Source organism: Myxocyprinus asiaticus, chromosome 38 (assembly GCF_019703515.2).
Source record: "Myxocyprinus asiaticus isolate MX2 ecotype Aquarium Trade chromosome 38, UBuf_Myxa_2, whole genome shotgun sequence".
NCBI classification, from domain to species: domain Eukaryota; kingdom Metazoa; phylum Chordata; class Actinopteri; order Cypriniformes; family Catostomidae; genus Myxocyprinus; species Myxocyprinus asiaticus.
Genome location: NC_059381.1, coordinates 14,486,725 through 14,499,993, shown reverse-complemented (window position 1 = coordinate 14,499,993; position 13,269 = coordinate 14,486,725). Strand labels below are relative to the sequence as shown.

The 13,269-nt window shown below is 40.4% G+C and overlaps 1 protein-coding gene across 1 annotated transcript in view; it reads left to right on the top strand.

Annotated features, from left to right (window-relative positions):
- Window positions 1-13,269, top strand: part of dnai1.2 (dynein, axonemal, intermediate chain 1, paralog 2) — a 43,362-nt gene that overhangs the window by 11,083 nt on the left and 19,010 nt on the right. Inside the window, exons 17-18 of the mRNA XM_051677634.1 lie at window positions 1,728-1,876; window positions 3,010-3,109. Of these exons, the coding sequence (XP_051533594.1) occupies window positions 1,728-1,876; window positions 3,010-3,109 (249 nt within the window). The remainder of the gene's footprint in view (window positions 1-1,727; window positions 1,877-3,009; window positions 3,110-13,269) is intronic.

The following is a 13,269-nucleotide window of genomic DNA, read 5'->3' as shown; positions in this document are numbered from 1 at the left end:
TGCTCAAACAAATAAAGTAATGTTTTGATAGTGCCGCAGAGCCAGTTTATCACTGTATCTACAAATTAATCTGGGGTAGGAGAAAGTATTTTGTACATTAAATAAATCACACGTCACCATTAGACCAAAACACCTGTTCTTCAATCTCCATCTCCAAATTTTCCGTGGAGGAGCTTTGACTCACCTACTGCGATAGATTGGCAAAAATTTTGTGCAGCTGTGCTTGAGACTTACCTAATTCCAGAATGTCAAAGACATACAGTACTGCTGGGCGAAAACTGCCTCCATTCTCCTTAAAGACTGACAGCCAGCCCAGAGCTCTGTGTTCTTCAGATTTATCTCCCTGATAAAGATTAAAGCCCTGCCATAGTGCCTGGGGAACAATGAATTCAATCCATCAAGCACCTATCTTGAGCTTGATAAGACAAACAAAACAATGATAATTTTTTTGTGAAAAATGCTGGCCTTTTCGAAGTTATGTATCTCTTTGCAAGGAAGGTTTTAAAAGAGTAGTTCACCCAAAACTGAAAAGTCTGTGATTATTTACTCACCTTCACGTCATTCCAAACCCGTATGCCACTATTTTTCTCAGACATTTAAAGAAAATCTTTACGCAACTCTTTCCATACAATGAAAGTTCATGCTGTCTGTTAGCTCCAAAGAGGACCAAAAAAAATAAAAAAGCACCAAACAAAAGCACCACAAAGTATGATAAAAGTAGTCCAAATTACTATATTTCTGAGGCCAAAAGATAGCTTTGGGTTTTATTCACTGATTATCTTCCCTTCAACCAAAGCTCACATATTTTCCAATGTTTGTGTTCAGAATTCAGAAATGGAGTATTGCGTTTGATTACTACATACACTCATTTTACACTCACACAAAAATTACTCTTTGGCTGAACTTGATTCAGTCATGGACAGTGGTTCCATATGTTTGAAATGAGTTTTCTTATATTAAAATTACCATGTAATTCAATTTAAATACTTCAAGCAAAGGGAGCCTAATTCTGAATCAAGTAAACCTAACAAAATTTTACATGTCAAAATAACTCAAATGAAACTCTTTAAGTGATATGCTGGCTAGTGACAGGAAATGTTAGCATGCTAAACACATACTGGTAGGATGCACTACTGAGTGCTACTTGGTCACAGTGTTATGGTTAGCACAGCAATTGGATGGATAAAGCAATATGTGAAATACTCAAAATGTATTGGTCCTCAACCTAGGCTCCACTCTTCACCATAATGGTAAGCCCCAAAACTACAAACTAACAGAAATTCTTCTAAATCTCAACATAACAAAACATTAAACACTAACAAGTATCCCTCTTTATATTCACCTTGTACAAAAGCACATAAAATAACACTTAATATTAACATTTACTCTCCCTGTCAAGTCATGTGCAAAGCATGCTGGGAACTAGAAATGCTCTGCCCAGTTTCAGCTAACCAAACAAAATATTCACGTTGTCCCAACACACACTGGTTAAGTAAAGCTGACAAGACACTTTTTTAGTTGAATCGACTCCGTTAATTGAAGTTCCCTTGGTTGCATTAATTTTTGAGTAATATAAACATGGGAAGATTGAGTAAAACTGACAATAGTGAAAGTTTTTTGAGTATATGTGAGAACCTCCATTTCGGCATCAATGACATCAATGCTCCATTTTTGAATCTTGAATACAAATTAGAATGTAACCAACAATGTGTGTGTGTGTTTCACAGTGCTCCAAATCCTATTCAAGCCAGTTCCTAGAGACGTATGAGGCCCACAACATGGCTGTTGAGGCTGTGAGGTGGAATCACTTCCATCCCAAAGTCTTCATCTCCTGCAGCTCGGATTGGACTGTTAAAATCTGGGATCATACAATCAAGTATGGGCAGCATTCCCTACAGCACTATATTACAGCCTGCAGCCTCTGAAAATAGCACCCTGTTACTTATCCTTCACAGGTCCTAATTTCATTCTACACATATTATTCTTCCAATTACAATAAACAATTAGCTTGTCAGCATATTCATTTGACAAATCAATTAAGCTGACTCTATTCTGCAAAAAGACACCCTTGGGGTAATAATGATCACAATTAGTCTGTCTTCTTGACTGCATGTTATGTGTTGTGCGCGTTAGAAGTGTGCTTTGATGCAGTACCCCAAACTGCCACTCAGAGAGCTCTTGTGCTATTCAACAGGTCTGACTGAGTCCAGCTATGGATTACTGTGCCTTTGTGGTGCTTTCAACGTTGCTACTGTGTTTGTTTGACCAGTTCAACCAAGGAGGTCTAATCAAGAGGCTGATTTGCATCATATAATAATTGCTTTAAAGCTGCAGTGTGTTTGTTGCAATGTTTGTTGAATTGCAAAAGTAATGATTGTTTCCAAGCAGGTTTCCAGTGGAAGACAGGGGGAGTGTTTGGAAATATTAATTATGCAGTTTTGTTTGTTACCACTTGTGGTGCAAAAAAAAATCATCAAATTGATCAATTTTCTTTAGGTATTGAAAGTGTGTACAGGTACGTGCCATTTAGATATTTGGTGAGAACAGCTGTAAGATTGAGTATGGCAGGCAGCTCTCAGCTCAGAGACAGGCTGTGATAAACAGAGAAAAAACGTGAGAGACAGAGTATTATAAGATCTTGTGCTCAGACAAAAGACGAGGAGACATTTATTTATCTGTCATACTATTGATTTCTTACCCTACCTCTCTCATTGTGACAGTCTTGCCTGGGCAAATTCCTGATGATGTTCTTTAAGGCACAGACATGGCTCTCTATTATATTTCACATCTTTACAATCAAACACCAGTTGCTCTGGCTGCCCACTGCTCAGCCCAGATAGGACTGCCCACATATAGACTGACTTTTTAACAAAGGCTCTGGCTCTTTCTCTGCATGCCCACATTAAAATAATTCAGCGTGGGAGCACCATAATTTTTTTTAAATCTTTGTTTTGAGACATCTTATCTGAAGTGTTCTTTTGTATAAGAAACAATACATGTCTCTCACAGGTTCCCTATGTTCATCTTTGACCTAAATGCGGCAGTGGAACATGTGACCTGGTCTCCACACTCTTCCACTGTTTTTGCTGCTGTCACTGCTGATAGGAAGGTAAGCAGCCCAACATATGAAAAATGTAAAAACTCGAGAGCTTGCAGATTTGAATATGAAAACTTGCACCGATGTGAAAACTTGTTAAATAAAAATCTGACATTGAATGTTGCAATCTGCACTCACAGACAATAATTAAAACTTGTGTTCTGAATACAAAGTTGCAGACAAATCATCACAAATGTTTAAAATGACATTCACATAAATACAATGACAGACATAAATGGTAAAACTTACAAAAAGGTTCCATTTCTTAACATTAATTTACAACATTATTTAACATGAATTATAAATGAATAGTACTTATTAAGCATTTATTAATCTTAGCTAATGTTAATTACAACATATAGTAAAATTAAACATTTTAAAAATCAAAAGTTAACATTAGTTAATGCACCATAAACTAACACGAACAATGAACAATAGTATTTTTATTAATCATGCTCGGTTACTACACAGTATGGAGCCAGAATATATCTAAAAGAATATATTTACATAAAAACAATTCAGAAATGCAGAGCACAATTCACATTCACAAAATACGATTCATAAATCCAAAACATAATTCATAAATATTAAAGTGAGGGCACAAATATTCCCCCAATTGCCCACACAAATACTTCTCACTTAAATTCAAAAAGTTTTTTCAAATACGTATTTATCAAGTTACTTATTAATTTGCGTTAAAACATTTGTGAATGTTGTTACATTTATTTATGGATCGTTGAGTCTGCATTTGCAAATCATCACATGTGTGGATCCCTTTTGATTTGTGTGTGGCTTTTGTTTTGTTTTTTAGGAAGTCCTCTTTAGCCAATCACATTAGGCTTTTAATCCACCAATCACAACACGCCTTGCTGAATTCTGGTGGATATAGTTACTCATTCTGTTACCATAGTTACTCATTCATTCCTATGAGAACCACGGGGAGAAATATCTGATAGATTTGGCTATTTTAACAATGAAAAACATGACAAAAAGCTGTTGTGTAGTTTTTTGCACTTCAGACAAATAAAATAAACCTGGAAATGATTTTTTATCGCCTTTCAACCTACAAAATAGAAGCCTAAAGAAGAGCGCTGTGGCTTCAAGGTGTTGAGTCATACAGTTCAGTGGTCTCAGGACAGAAGTTTATATTTTCGATTTTCACATTAATGTTTTGTTATTTGATTGGGATCTACAACATTTAACTGCTTTGTTTAAATCATCAGCATATTTATTTATATCTTTTAATATGATCATTTAAAGTGGTGAAACCTGTTATATGGCTGATGTGATTTCAGTGGAAGACCTTTAATTATTTTAATTTTACAAATTACAGCCTCAGCGGACAATGCAAGAAGGCTTAAACTTTGGTAAGGTTAAAATAGTATACATACAATAAAACAATATAAAATAAAAAAAACACAAAGAAGGGGAATGTAATAAGGATGGGGATGAAATACATTTTATTAAACAAGAAATATGCAGTAATATGCAATGTAATAACAATTAATCCTACAATCATAAGCAGTTTTCATTATTGTTTCTTAATAAGTACCTTGTTTGGCAGTAAAGACAGTGCTAACGGTGATGAGTATACATTCATAACCAGTACTGTGTACCTAAACATTTACAGCAACTTTACATTGTTAATTAAACACTTAATTAAACCAAACTGAATGTTAAGCACAAGGTTTGATTGATTAAAGTATGAAAACCAATATAAGCAGCACTCCACTCCGATCATGTCAAGTTATGTCTTATTCTCTGGTGTTATCTCATCATTATGTCTCTGCTGGAACTGCTTTTGTGATGATATGATGATCGATTTAGTCTCGAATCTGGTCTGATGTTTCTCAAACACACTAAAACACTTATCCAGCGCTCTTCTTTAGGCTTTTATTTTATAGGTTGAAAGGCAATAAATATAATTTCTGGGTTTTTTGGATTTGTCCGAAGTGCAAAAATCTACACAGCCTTTTCGTCATGTTTTTCAATGTTAAAATAGCCAAATCTATCGGATATTTCTCCCCGTTGTTTTCATAGGAATGAATGAGTACTATGGTAACGGGGAAATTATATCCACCAGAGTTCAGCAAGGCATGTTGTGATTGGTGGATTAAAAGCTCAATGTGATTGGCTAAAGAGGACTTCCTCAGAAAAAAAAGTGAGAATCGAAACCTGGCAGGAAAGTCTCAAAAAAGCCACACACAAATCAAAAGGGATCTACACACATGTGACGATTTTCAAATGCAGATTCAAAGATCTATAAATAAATGTAACAACATTCACAAATGTTTTGATGCAAATTAATTCAAGAACTTGATAAATGTGTATTTGTAAAAACGTTTTGAATTGATTTAAGTGAGAAATATTTGTGTGGGCAATTGGGGAAATATTTGCGCCCTCACTTGTATATGTAGGAATTGTATTTTGAATTTATGAATCGGATTTAGTGAATGTATATTGTGCTGTGCATTTATTAATTGCATTACATAGTATTTTGTAAATATATTCTTTTTGAGATCATTCTGGCTCCATACATGAGAACCAATGCCATTGTGCCCAAAACACAAGTTATGCTTTGTGAACACAGAGTTCGACTACCTTCTAAGTAGTTGAATGAGAATGTCTAAAAACATTCTGATAGTATGCAAGCTAATGAATGAGAATTGATGTACAGTAGAATATTATGGACTTTTTGTAGTTGACTTATGATGGTGCTAAAAGATGCAGAACTGCCTGTAGTGATAAATACAAGCTATTATTTACCAAAACACTCAATAAACCAACTGCATATTGAAGTGATTACAGTGAAAAGCCTTCTTTTCTCGCATGAAAGTCTCATAGGGATATTCACAGAGACACAAACATGACCCCTTATGAGGAGCATAATGATTGTTAATGAAACACAGTAGCAGCCAGACAGTGGGATCTCTTTCCAACAGTGCCTGACTGCACCTGGAAGCTACAGCACACACACAAACACTGTCTGTCTGTATGAGTCAAGAACCATGACATCTATTCCTGTGGCCTATCGTTAGCATTCAGTCATGAATCACACATCTAGTACTTGTCTAAGGGTGCTTCAGGCTTCACCTGTCAGTCTCACAGTCTCAATCAGTTTGGACTGCCGTGCAGTGGCAGCTTTCACTGTTATTTACTAACACATGGCTCCTACAGGCTAAATTACACCTGCCCTCTACAGGAAGCCTATTCGAGCGTGATCCAATATAGACCACACTCTGTTTCCCAACAAATCCAAACAACTCAAATGCTGCTGTGGTATTATGCCTGCAATTGGTGGACAAGCTGAGCATATTGCTTTCAAAAGAAAGGGTTCAGCATGGTATTTTATTTATATATTCCCTGCTGAAAAGACCAGCTGAGATCATCATGAATTTCTGATGATCATCATTATCATCAAGGTTTTATGCTGGTTACTGTTTATTTGGTGCTTGTTTAACTGGTGGACCAGCATAGCTAAGCTGGTCACCAGCAAAATTCATTTGGTAAAGCTGGTTGACCAGCATAATTTTGTTGATACTGGTTAACTAGGAATTTATTTTCTGAAATAGTTTTTCATTCCCTTGCAATAGCTTTATGAAAATTAACCATGATTTCACTACAGTAACCAGAGTTCAACTAAAGTATTTGTAGTAAAATCACAAACATTACCATGGTTTTACTGAAGTAAACATTAATCGTCCCAAGAGTGCTGATATTTAGTATAACAGCACTAGAACACTTCACAGTTTTTATCACTCTCTGCTTGCCTGTGTACAGTACACGGTAAAGGTTGACCGATTGGATTTTGCCAGTACAGATAACTAAGGTGAAGGGATATATTTTGGAGTGCTACTTCCAGGAAGGACCTCGTTCTGTAAGGTAAATTCCAGAAGGTGCTCTTTGGTTGGGTTTTTGTATATGCAATGAGCGTTAAGGAAGAAAGCCAATAACTGAGCATTAGTCCATTAACGATTATGAACATTTAGCTCTGTTACAATTCCCTACATGTAAGCATTCACCAAGTGAATAGCTTATATGTTCACTTGATGAAGGGTTGTTGATTATCCTATTTAAAAGAACAAAATACTCATTAAAATGAGAATAAAATATGGAAAAGTTCTGTCAGTCTGTGCGTTTCTCACTGACTTTATGGTTGATTCTGCTTTGGGTTTGCTTGGAACTTTTTTTGTTAGTGGAGCAAAACAGACAAAGAAATTAAAAAAACTGGCCATATTGTGTCTAAAATGTAAGTTCTCATGATTAACTTCTTGTTTATAGAACTGTTGTATAAAAACAAAATCACACTCGCAATAACGCTGTGTTAAAGGTGCAGTATGTAAGATTCAGAAACCCTTTATTAATGACACCCGTGGCCGTTAATTGAACTGCAGCCAGCTACCTGTTGCTCGTACTCGCGCTTGTGCATACACTCCATAGGGACGCGAGCGAGCATCCAAAACAATGACGTAAAGTACAAAGAGACTGAAAGTGATTCACTGGCATCATGCTGACAGATGAGGTAGCATAATTAAAATTACACAGTTATGATTGTTTTACTACAAACTTTGAGACTAAACTAAACTACTTATCAGCTAACATAGCATACTGATACACACATACAGCTACATACTACCGAACTATACCAGACAGTTTACTGTTGCTCTGCACTGTTATGTTGCAGTATTGTATGCTTTGTATGTCATGTGTATTGTATGCTTTGTATGTCATATGTTGTACTACGATCAAGAAACCAGCATATTTGCTTAGATTTATCCTGTATACCTGACTTTTAGTATAAAGAGAAGATCGTTGAAATTATTTGAAAGTTACGAAGCAAGGTAGCTTGCAATTCGTCAGCATTAGCAGGCAAGATCAAGTTAGCTAAAATTACACAGATTAATCCTTATGGCACTATATTTTTATTTTTTTGGCTTACTCTGAGTTTGTGTAGGAATCGGTGTTGTGCTGGGAGCCAGACGTTTCCTGGATTCCATCTCTAAGATAACGTTACCTAGTGTTGCAGACTGTCTGTTGACGTGGAAGAGAAGCTATTACTGAGGCAAGGCTCTCGGTAGCGCGCATAAACGTCACATCCTTTGGATGTTCCTGGCAAAAGCGACCCGCTCCCGTCGCATGAAAATCAGTCTACAGGCTCTAATAGGCAACCTAGGAAGTCTGGGAAGGGCTCATTTTTTAAGTTGCATTTTTTTACATATTGCACCTTAAAAATATCAGCATGGCTGTTATTAATTGCGACACTAGGCCTCGTGTGATATTGCTTTGCCATCTCATTTGCTTCTATTTTTTATTTCTCCTAAGGAATTTTAAGAGAAACATCAAGAAACACAGCTGATACTAGATAAAACATAAATGAAAACTGTATTAAGTCTCAGTAGATGTGTATCGGAGCTTTTAGCCACAAATGTGTTGTGTTAGATTTGGTGTTACTCGAGGTTACAGATGGCATCATTAGTCCTGACTTGGTACGTGTCCTCTGCAGCGCTGCGTCATCTGCCCAGAATATCATTGGTCTGTTAAGATAGATTCATGCTCACTGACTAATTATGAGGCATGCTGCTTGACAAATATTTACTAATGAGTACCCAAGCCTGCATCCTGCCCCCTCTCTCTGTCTCAGCTCATATTTGTCTTTCATCTGCCAGTGCAGTGACCATGCTTAGGTGGGCAGCATGATGCATGAATGACAATGAGGATGATAAGAATTATAATCACCTGTCTCTCACTCACTCCTCTCTCTCTGTCTCTATAATTTGGATTTTTCCTGCTGAATGTAGCAGAGGATGAAATAATATCATCCACACTCTTCATCTGTCACCCAGGGCTCTGTCAACCTCAAGCCAAGACTTATCTGTCATCTGTGTACTTGCCAGACACATATTTCAAATTTACCACCAACAGCAACTATACACTTTTAGCCCAAGCTTACAGTACACTTAATACAGAGACAACCCCCTTGAGCAATCAGTCTTGCTCAAGGGTACATTGGTGATACAGTAGGTCTTTGTTTGACGTTTGCTGCAAAGATGTCTATCTTTCATCTCAATGGCAGTTGATTGGCTTGCGCAGGACCCCCCAGAAGTATGTGATTTGAAATCTGCCATCTTTGCTTCTGGGCACTCAGTTTTGCAAGCAGGTGTTTTTTTTTTGAGCCAATAATCTGAAACATAAATACTAGGGATGGGCATAAAAAATTTTTAAAAAAGGGTTGTTGAGTACTCTAACCCACAAAAAAATTTGTAATCGTTTACTCGTAAATTTAAATGCAAGTTAAAAAAAAACAAGTATGGCACGTACTTGAAATTTACACTGATGAGACAAAACATTATGACACCTGCCTAATATGCTGCTGATCCTCCGTGCGTCGCCAAAACAGCGCCGATCCACTGAGGCATGGACTCTACAAGATCCCTTGAAGGTGTCCTTTGGTATCTGGAACCAAAACAGTAGCAGATCCTTCAAGTCCTGTAAGTTGTGAGGTGGAGCCGCCATCAATTGGACTTGTTGATCCAGCACATCCCATAGATGCTCAATTGGATTGAGATCTGGGGAATTTGGAAGCCAGGGCAACACCTTGAACTCTTCATTATGTTCCTCAAACCATTCCCGAACAATGTGTACAGTGTGACAGGGTGCATTATTCTGCTGAAAGAGGTCACTGCCATCAAGGAATACCATTGTCATGAAGGTGTGTACCTGGTCTGCAACAATGTTTAAGTAGGTGACGTGTCAAATTGCCGTACACATGAATGGCCGGACCCAGGGTTTCTCAGTAGAACATTGCTCAGTGCATCACACTTCCACCGGCTTCACATCTTCCCACAGTGTTTTCTAGTGCCATCACTTCCCCAGGTAAATGGCGCACACACACACAGCAGTCCACGTGATGTAAAAGAAAACAGGACTCATTGGACCAGGTGACCTTCTTCTACTGCTCCAAGGTCCAGTTTCAGTGCTTGCGTGCCCATTGTAGGCACTTTCGACAATGGACAGGGGTCATCATGGGCACTTTGAACGGTCTGCGGCTAAGCAGCCCCATACACAGCAGGGTGCAATGCACTGTGTGTTGTGACACATTCCACCCGTAACCATCATTAACATTTTCTGTGACTTGTGCCACAGTAGACCTTCTGTCGGTTCGGGCCAGATGGGATAGCTTTTGTTGCCCTCATGCATCGATGTGCCTTGGGCGCCCAACAACCTGTTGCCGGTTTGTTGTTTGTCCCTCCTCGGACCACTGTTGGTATCTACTCACCACTGCTGACCGGGAGCACCCCACAAGCCTTGCCTTTTCATAGATACTCTGACCCAGTAGTCTGGCCATAACAATTTTGGCCATTGTCAAAGTCGCTCAGGTCTTTATTCCTGCCCTTTTGACCTACATTCAACACGCTGACTATGAGAACAGATTTTTCACTAAACCATCTAATTTACTCAGACCTTGACTGTGGCCTTGTTAGGAGATGATCAACATTATTTGCTTCACCTATGAGTGAACACTGATGGCATTAGGGTAATGCACATGTATAAACTCTGAGTCTACATAAAGGCCATCACATTTGTATCATTTCATATATTATAAGTCAGAAAAAGAAGTGGTGAAAGATGGCTTTTTTATATATATAAAATGCTGTTAAGAGATTTAACATGCATTCACATATACTGTTCTGATAAGCTTCCAAGTTTCTTGTACTGCTTTGCAGTTTTTTTCCACATTAAAAGCATATTCTTGTCCATTGGTTTGCATTACTCAAACAACAACCGAATATCAATAGAGTAGAATTCAAAAATAATCAAAATATTAAAAGTATTGCTATAGTTGCTATGTGACTAATTACCCTGGAGCCACACATAAGTGATGTCATGACGATGCTGATTGGCTGATGGCACCACAAGATGCGTACTGTCCTAAGCCCTTCACTAGTGACTAACCTGAACTGTGATGTGAAATGCAAAAGACAGGGAAAAAAGTCAATTGCATGCTTTAAGAGCCCTCTAAAACAATTGGGCACTGGTAAAACATCTGCTAAAATCTAATGAAATATTGGCAATTTATATATTACTGTCACGGATCCACCGGACTCCCTCTCTCATGCCACACTCTGCTCCCTCTCCCTCACTCCACAGAGCACTCACTCTCCTGAGTTTGTTACATGCACCTGCCCATCATCAGTACTCTAATTATGGACTGCATAAAAACCCCACTCTCACAGGCAGTCATTTGTCTGTTCTCGTATGTGTACACCCTAAGACTACAGACTCCCTAGCTACTTCAATACTTAACAGTTTTTTTACCTACCTAGTTATTTGTTCCCATCGTCTGAGTTTGGTGTATGTTTCATCCTCCGTGTATTCCTCCAGCGATTTGACTCTCCCATTGTTTGTCACGATTCCTACAAGGGCCGAAAGACTGTTGTGAGTTTTCTGATCATCTGCACTTTGTTAATTACCCTGTTTGGAGTTTACTCACTTGCTGTTCATGTCAAACCTGTGTTTGGATTACCTCACCTGTTTGTTTCACCTCTCATCCCTTTCCTTGTCAATAAACCTTGCGATTGAGTCCATCCCTTTGCCTCTGAGAGTTCTTACCGTGACAGAAGAACAGGCCACCTAAAAGGACTCAGCAGATATTCCACCAATACCGACGAGCACAGTTACTAAGAGCATGGAGCTGACGGGTGCGTTCATGGAACCATTCCGACAGGATCTTCCTCTCCTGGAATATTCAACTAAGTTTTACGAACTTGCTGCTACAACCACTATAACGGACTCATACCTCAGAACCATTTATGGAATGAGACTAAACTTTCACAGACCTACAGCCCTTCCGGAGGCGGAGAATCCTTCCTTTGCAGATTATGTCCGAGCCACACTGGCCATCCATTACCCCTCACCATTATCGACACATGGGACAGAGGAGGTCACTCCCATCACCCCCAAGGAAACTCCTATCCCAGCATTCTCCCCTTACACTGTGGGTTATGGCAGGAACCCCGTGCCACCACCGCCGCCTGCTCCGAAGACCACGGAGCTTTCCTCTGTGTTTTCTGCACTATCTTCTAAAGTGAATGATCCCCCACTGATGTTGGTACGTTTGGCCATGAAGACCATTCCTCACAGATTATCAACACCCATGCCTACCACGGTTAACAAGCCAGTGCCCATGCCTGCCACAGTTAACGAGCCAGCGCCAACGCCTGTAGCCTCGACCGTCCCAGAGCCAACGCCTGTAGCCTCGACCGTCCCATAGCCAATGCCTGTAGCCTCGACCGTCCCAGAGCCAATGCCTGTTGCCTCGACCGTCCCTGTAACAATGCTCCCAGCTGTCTGGAAGAAGAGGAGGAGAAGAAGGGCTCCTACTCACCAGTCACTGCCGGTGCTCATGACCACGGAGGCCATACTCCAGTTGCTGCCAGTGCTCGCGACCACAGAGGCCTTTCCCCAGTCACTGCCGGTGCTCGCGACCATGGAGGTCGTTCCCCAGTTGCTGCCAGTGCTCGCGACCACGGAGTTCGTTACCCAGTCGCTGCCAGTGCTCACGACCACGGAGGTTGTTCCCCAGTCTCTGCCTTTGTTCTCGACCATGGAGGTCAGTTCCCAGTCACTAACAGCTCCTTAGTCCAAGCCTCCCACGGCTCCTTGCTCCAAGCCTCCCATGGCTCCTTGCTGCAGGCCTCCCACGGCTCTGCCCCTCGAGCCTCCCATGGCTCCGCCTTCCATGGCTCCGCCCCTCGAGCCTCCCACGGCTCCTCCCTTCGAGCCTCCCACGGCTCCCTCTTCCATGGCTCTTCCCTTCGAGCCTCCCAAGGCTCCACCTTCCATGGCTCCGTTCCTCGAGCTTCCCGTGGCTCCACCTTCCCTGGCTCTGTTCCTCGAGCCTCCCATGGCTCCGCCTTCCATGGCTCTGCCTCTCAAGCCTCCCATGGCTCTGCCTTCCTTTGCTCCGCCCCTCAGGCATCTCCTGGATCCGCCTTCCATGGCTCCGTCCTTCGAGCCTTCCACGGCTTCGTCCCTCGCACCTCCCGTGGTTCCGCCTACCTTGGCTCCACCCTTCGAGCCTCTCCTGGCTCCGCCTCCCTTGACTCTGCCCGTTGAGCCTCTCCTGGCTCCGCCTGCCTTCGTCGAGCCTCCCTCAGCTCCGCCTGCTTTCG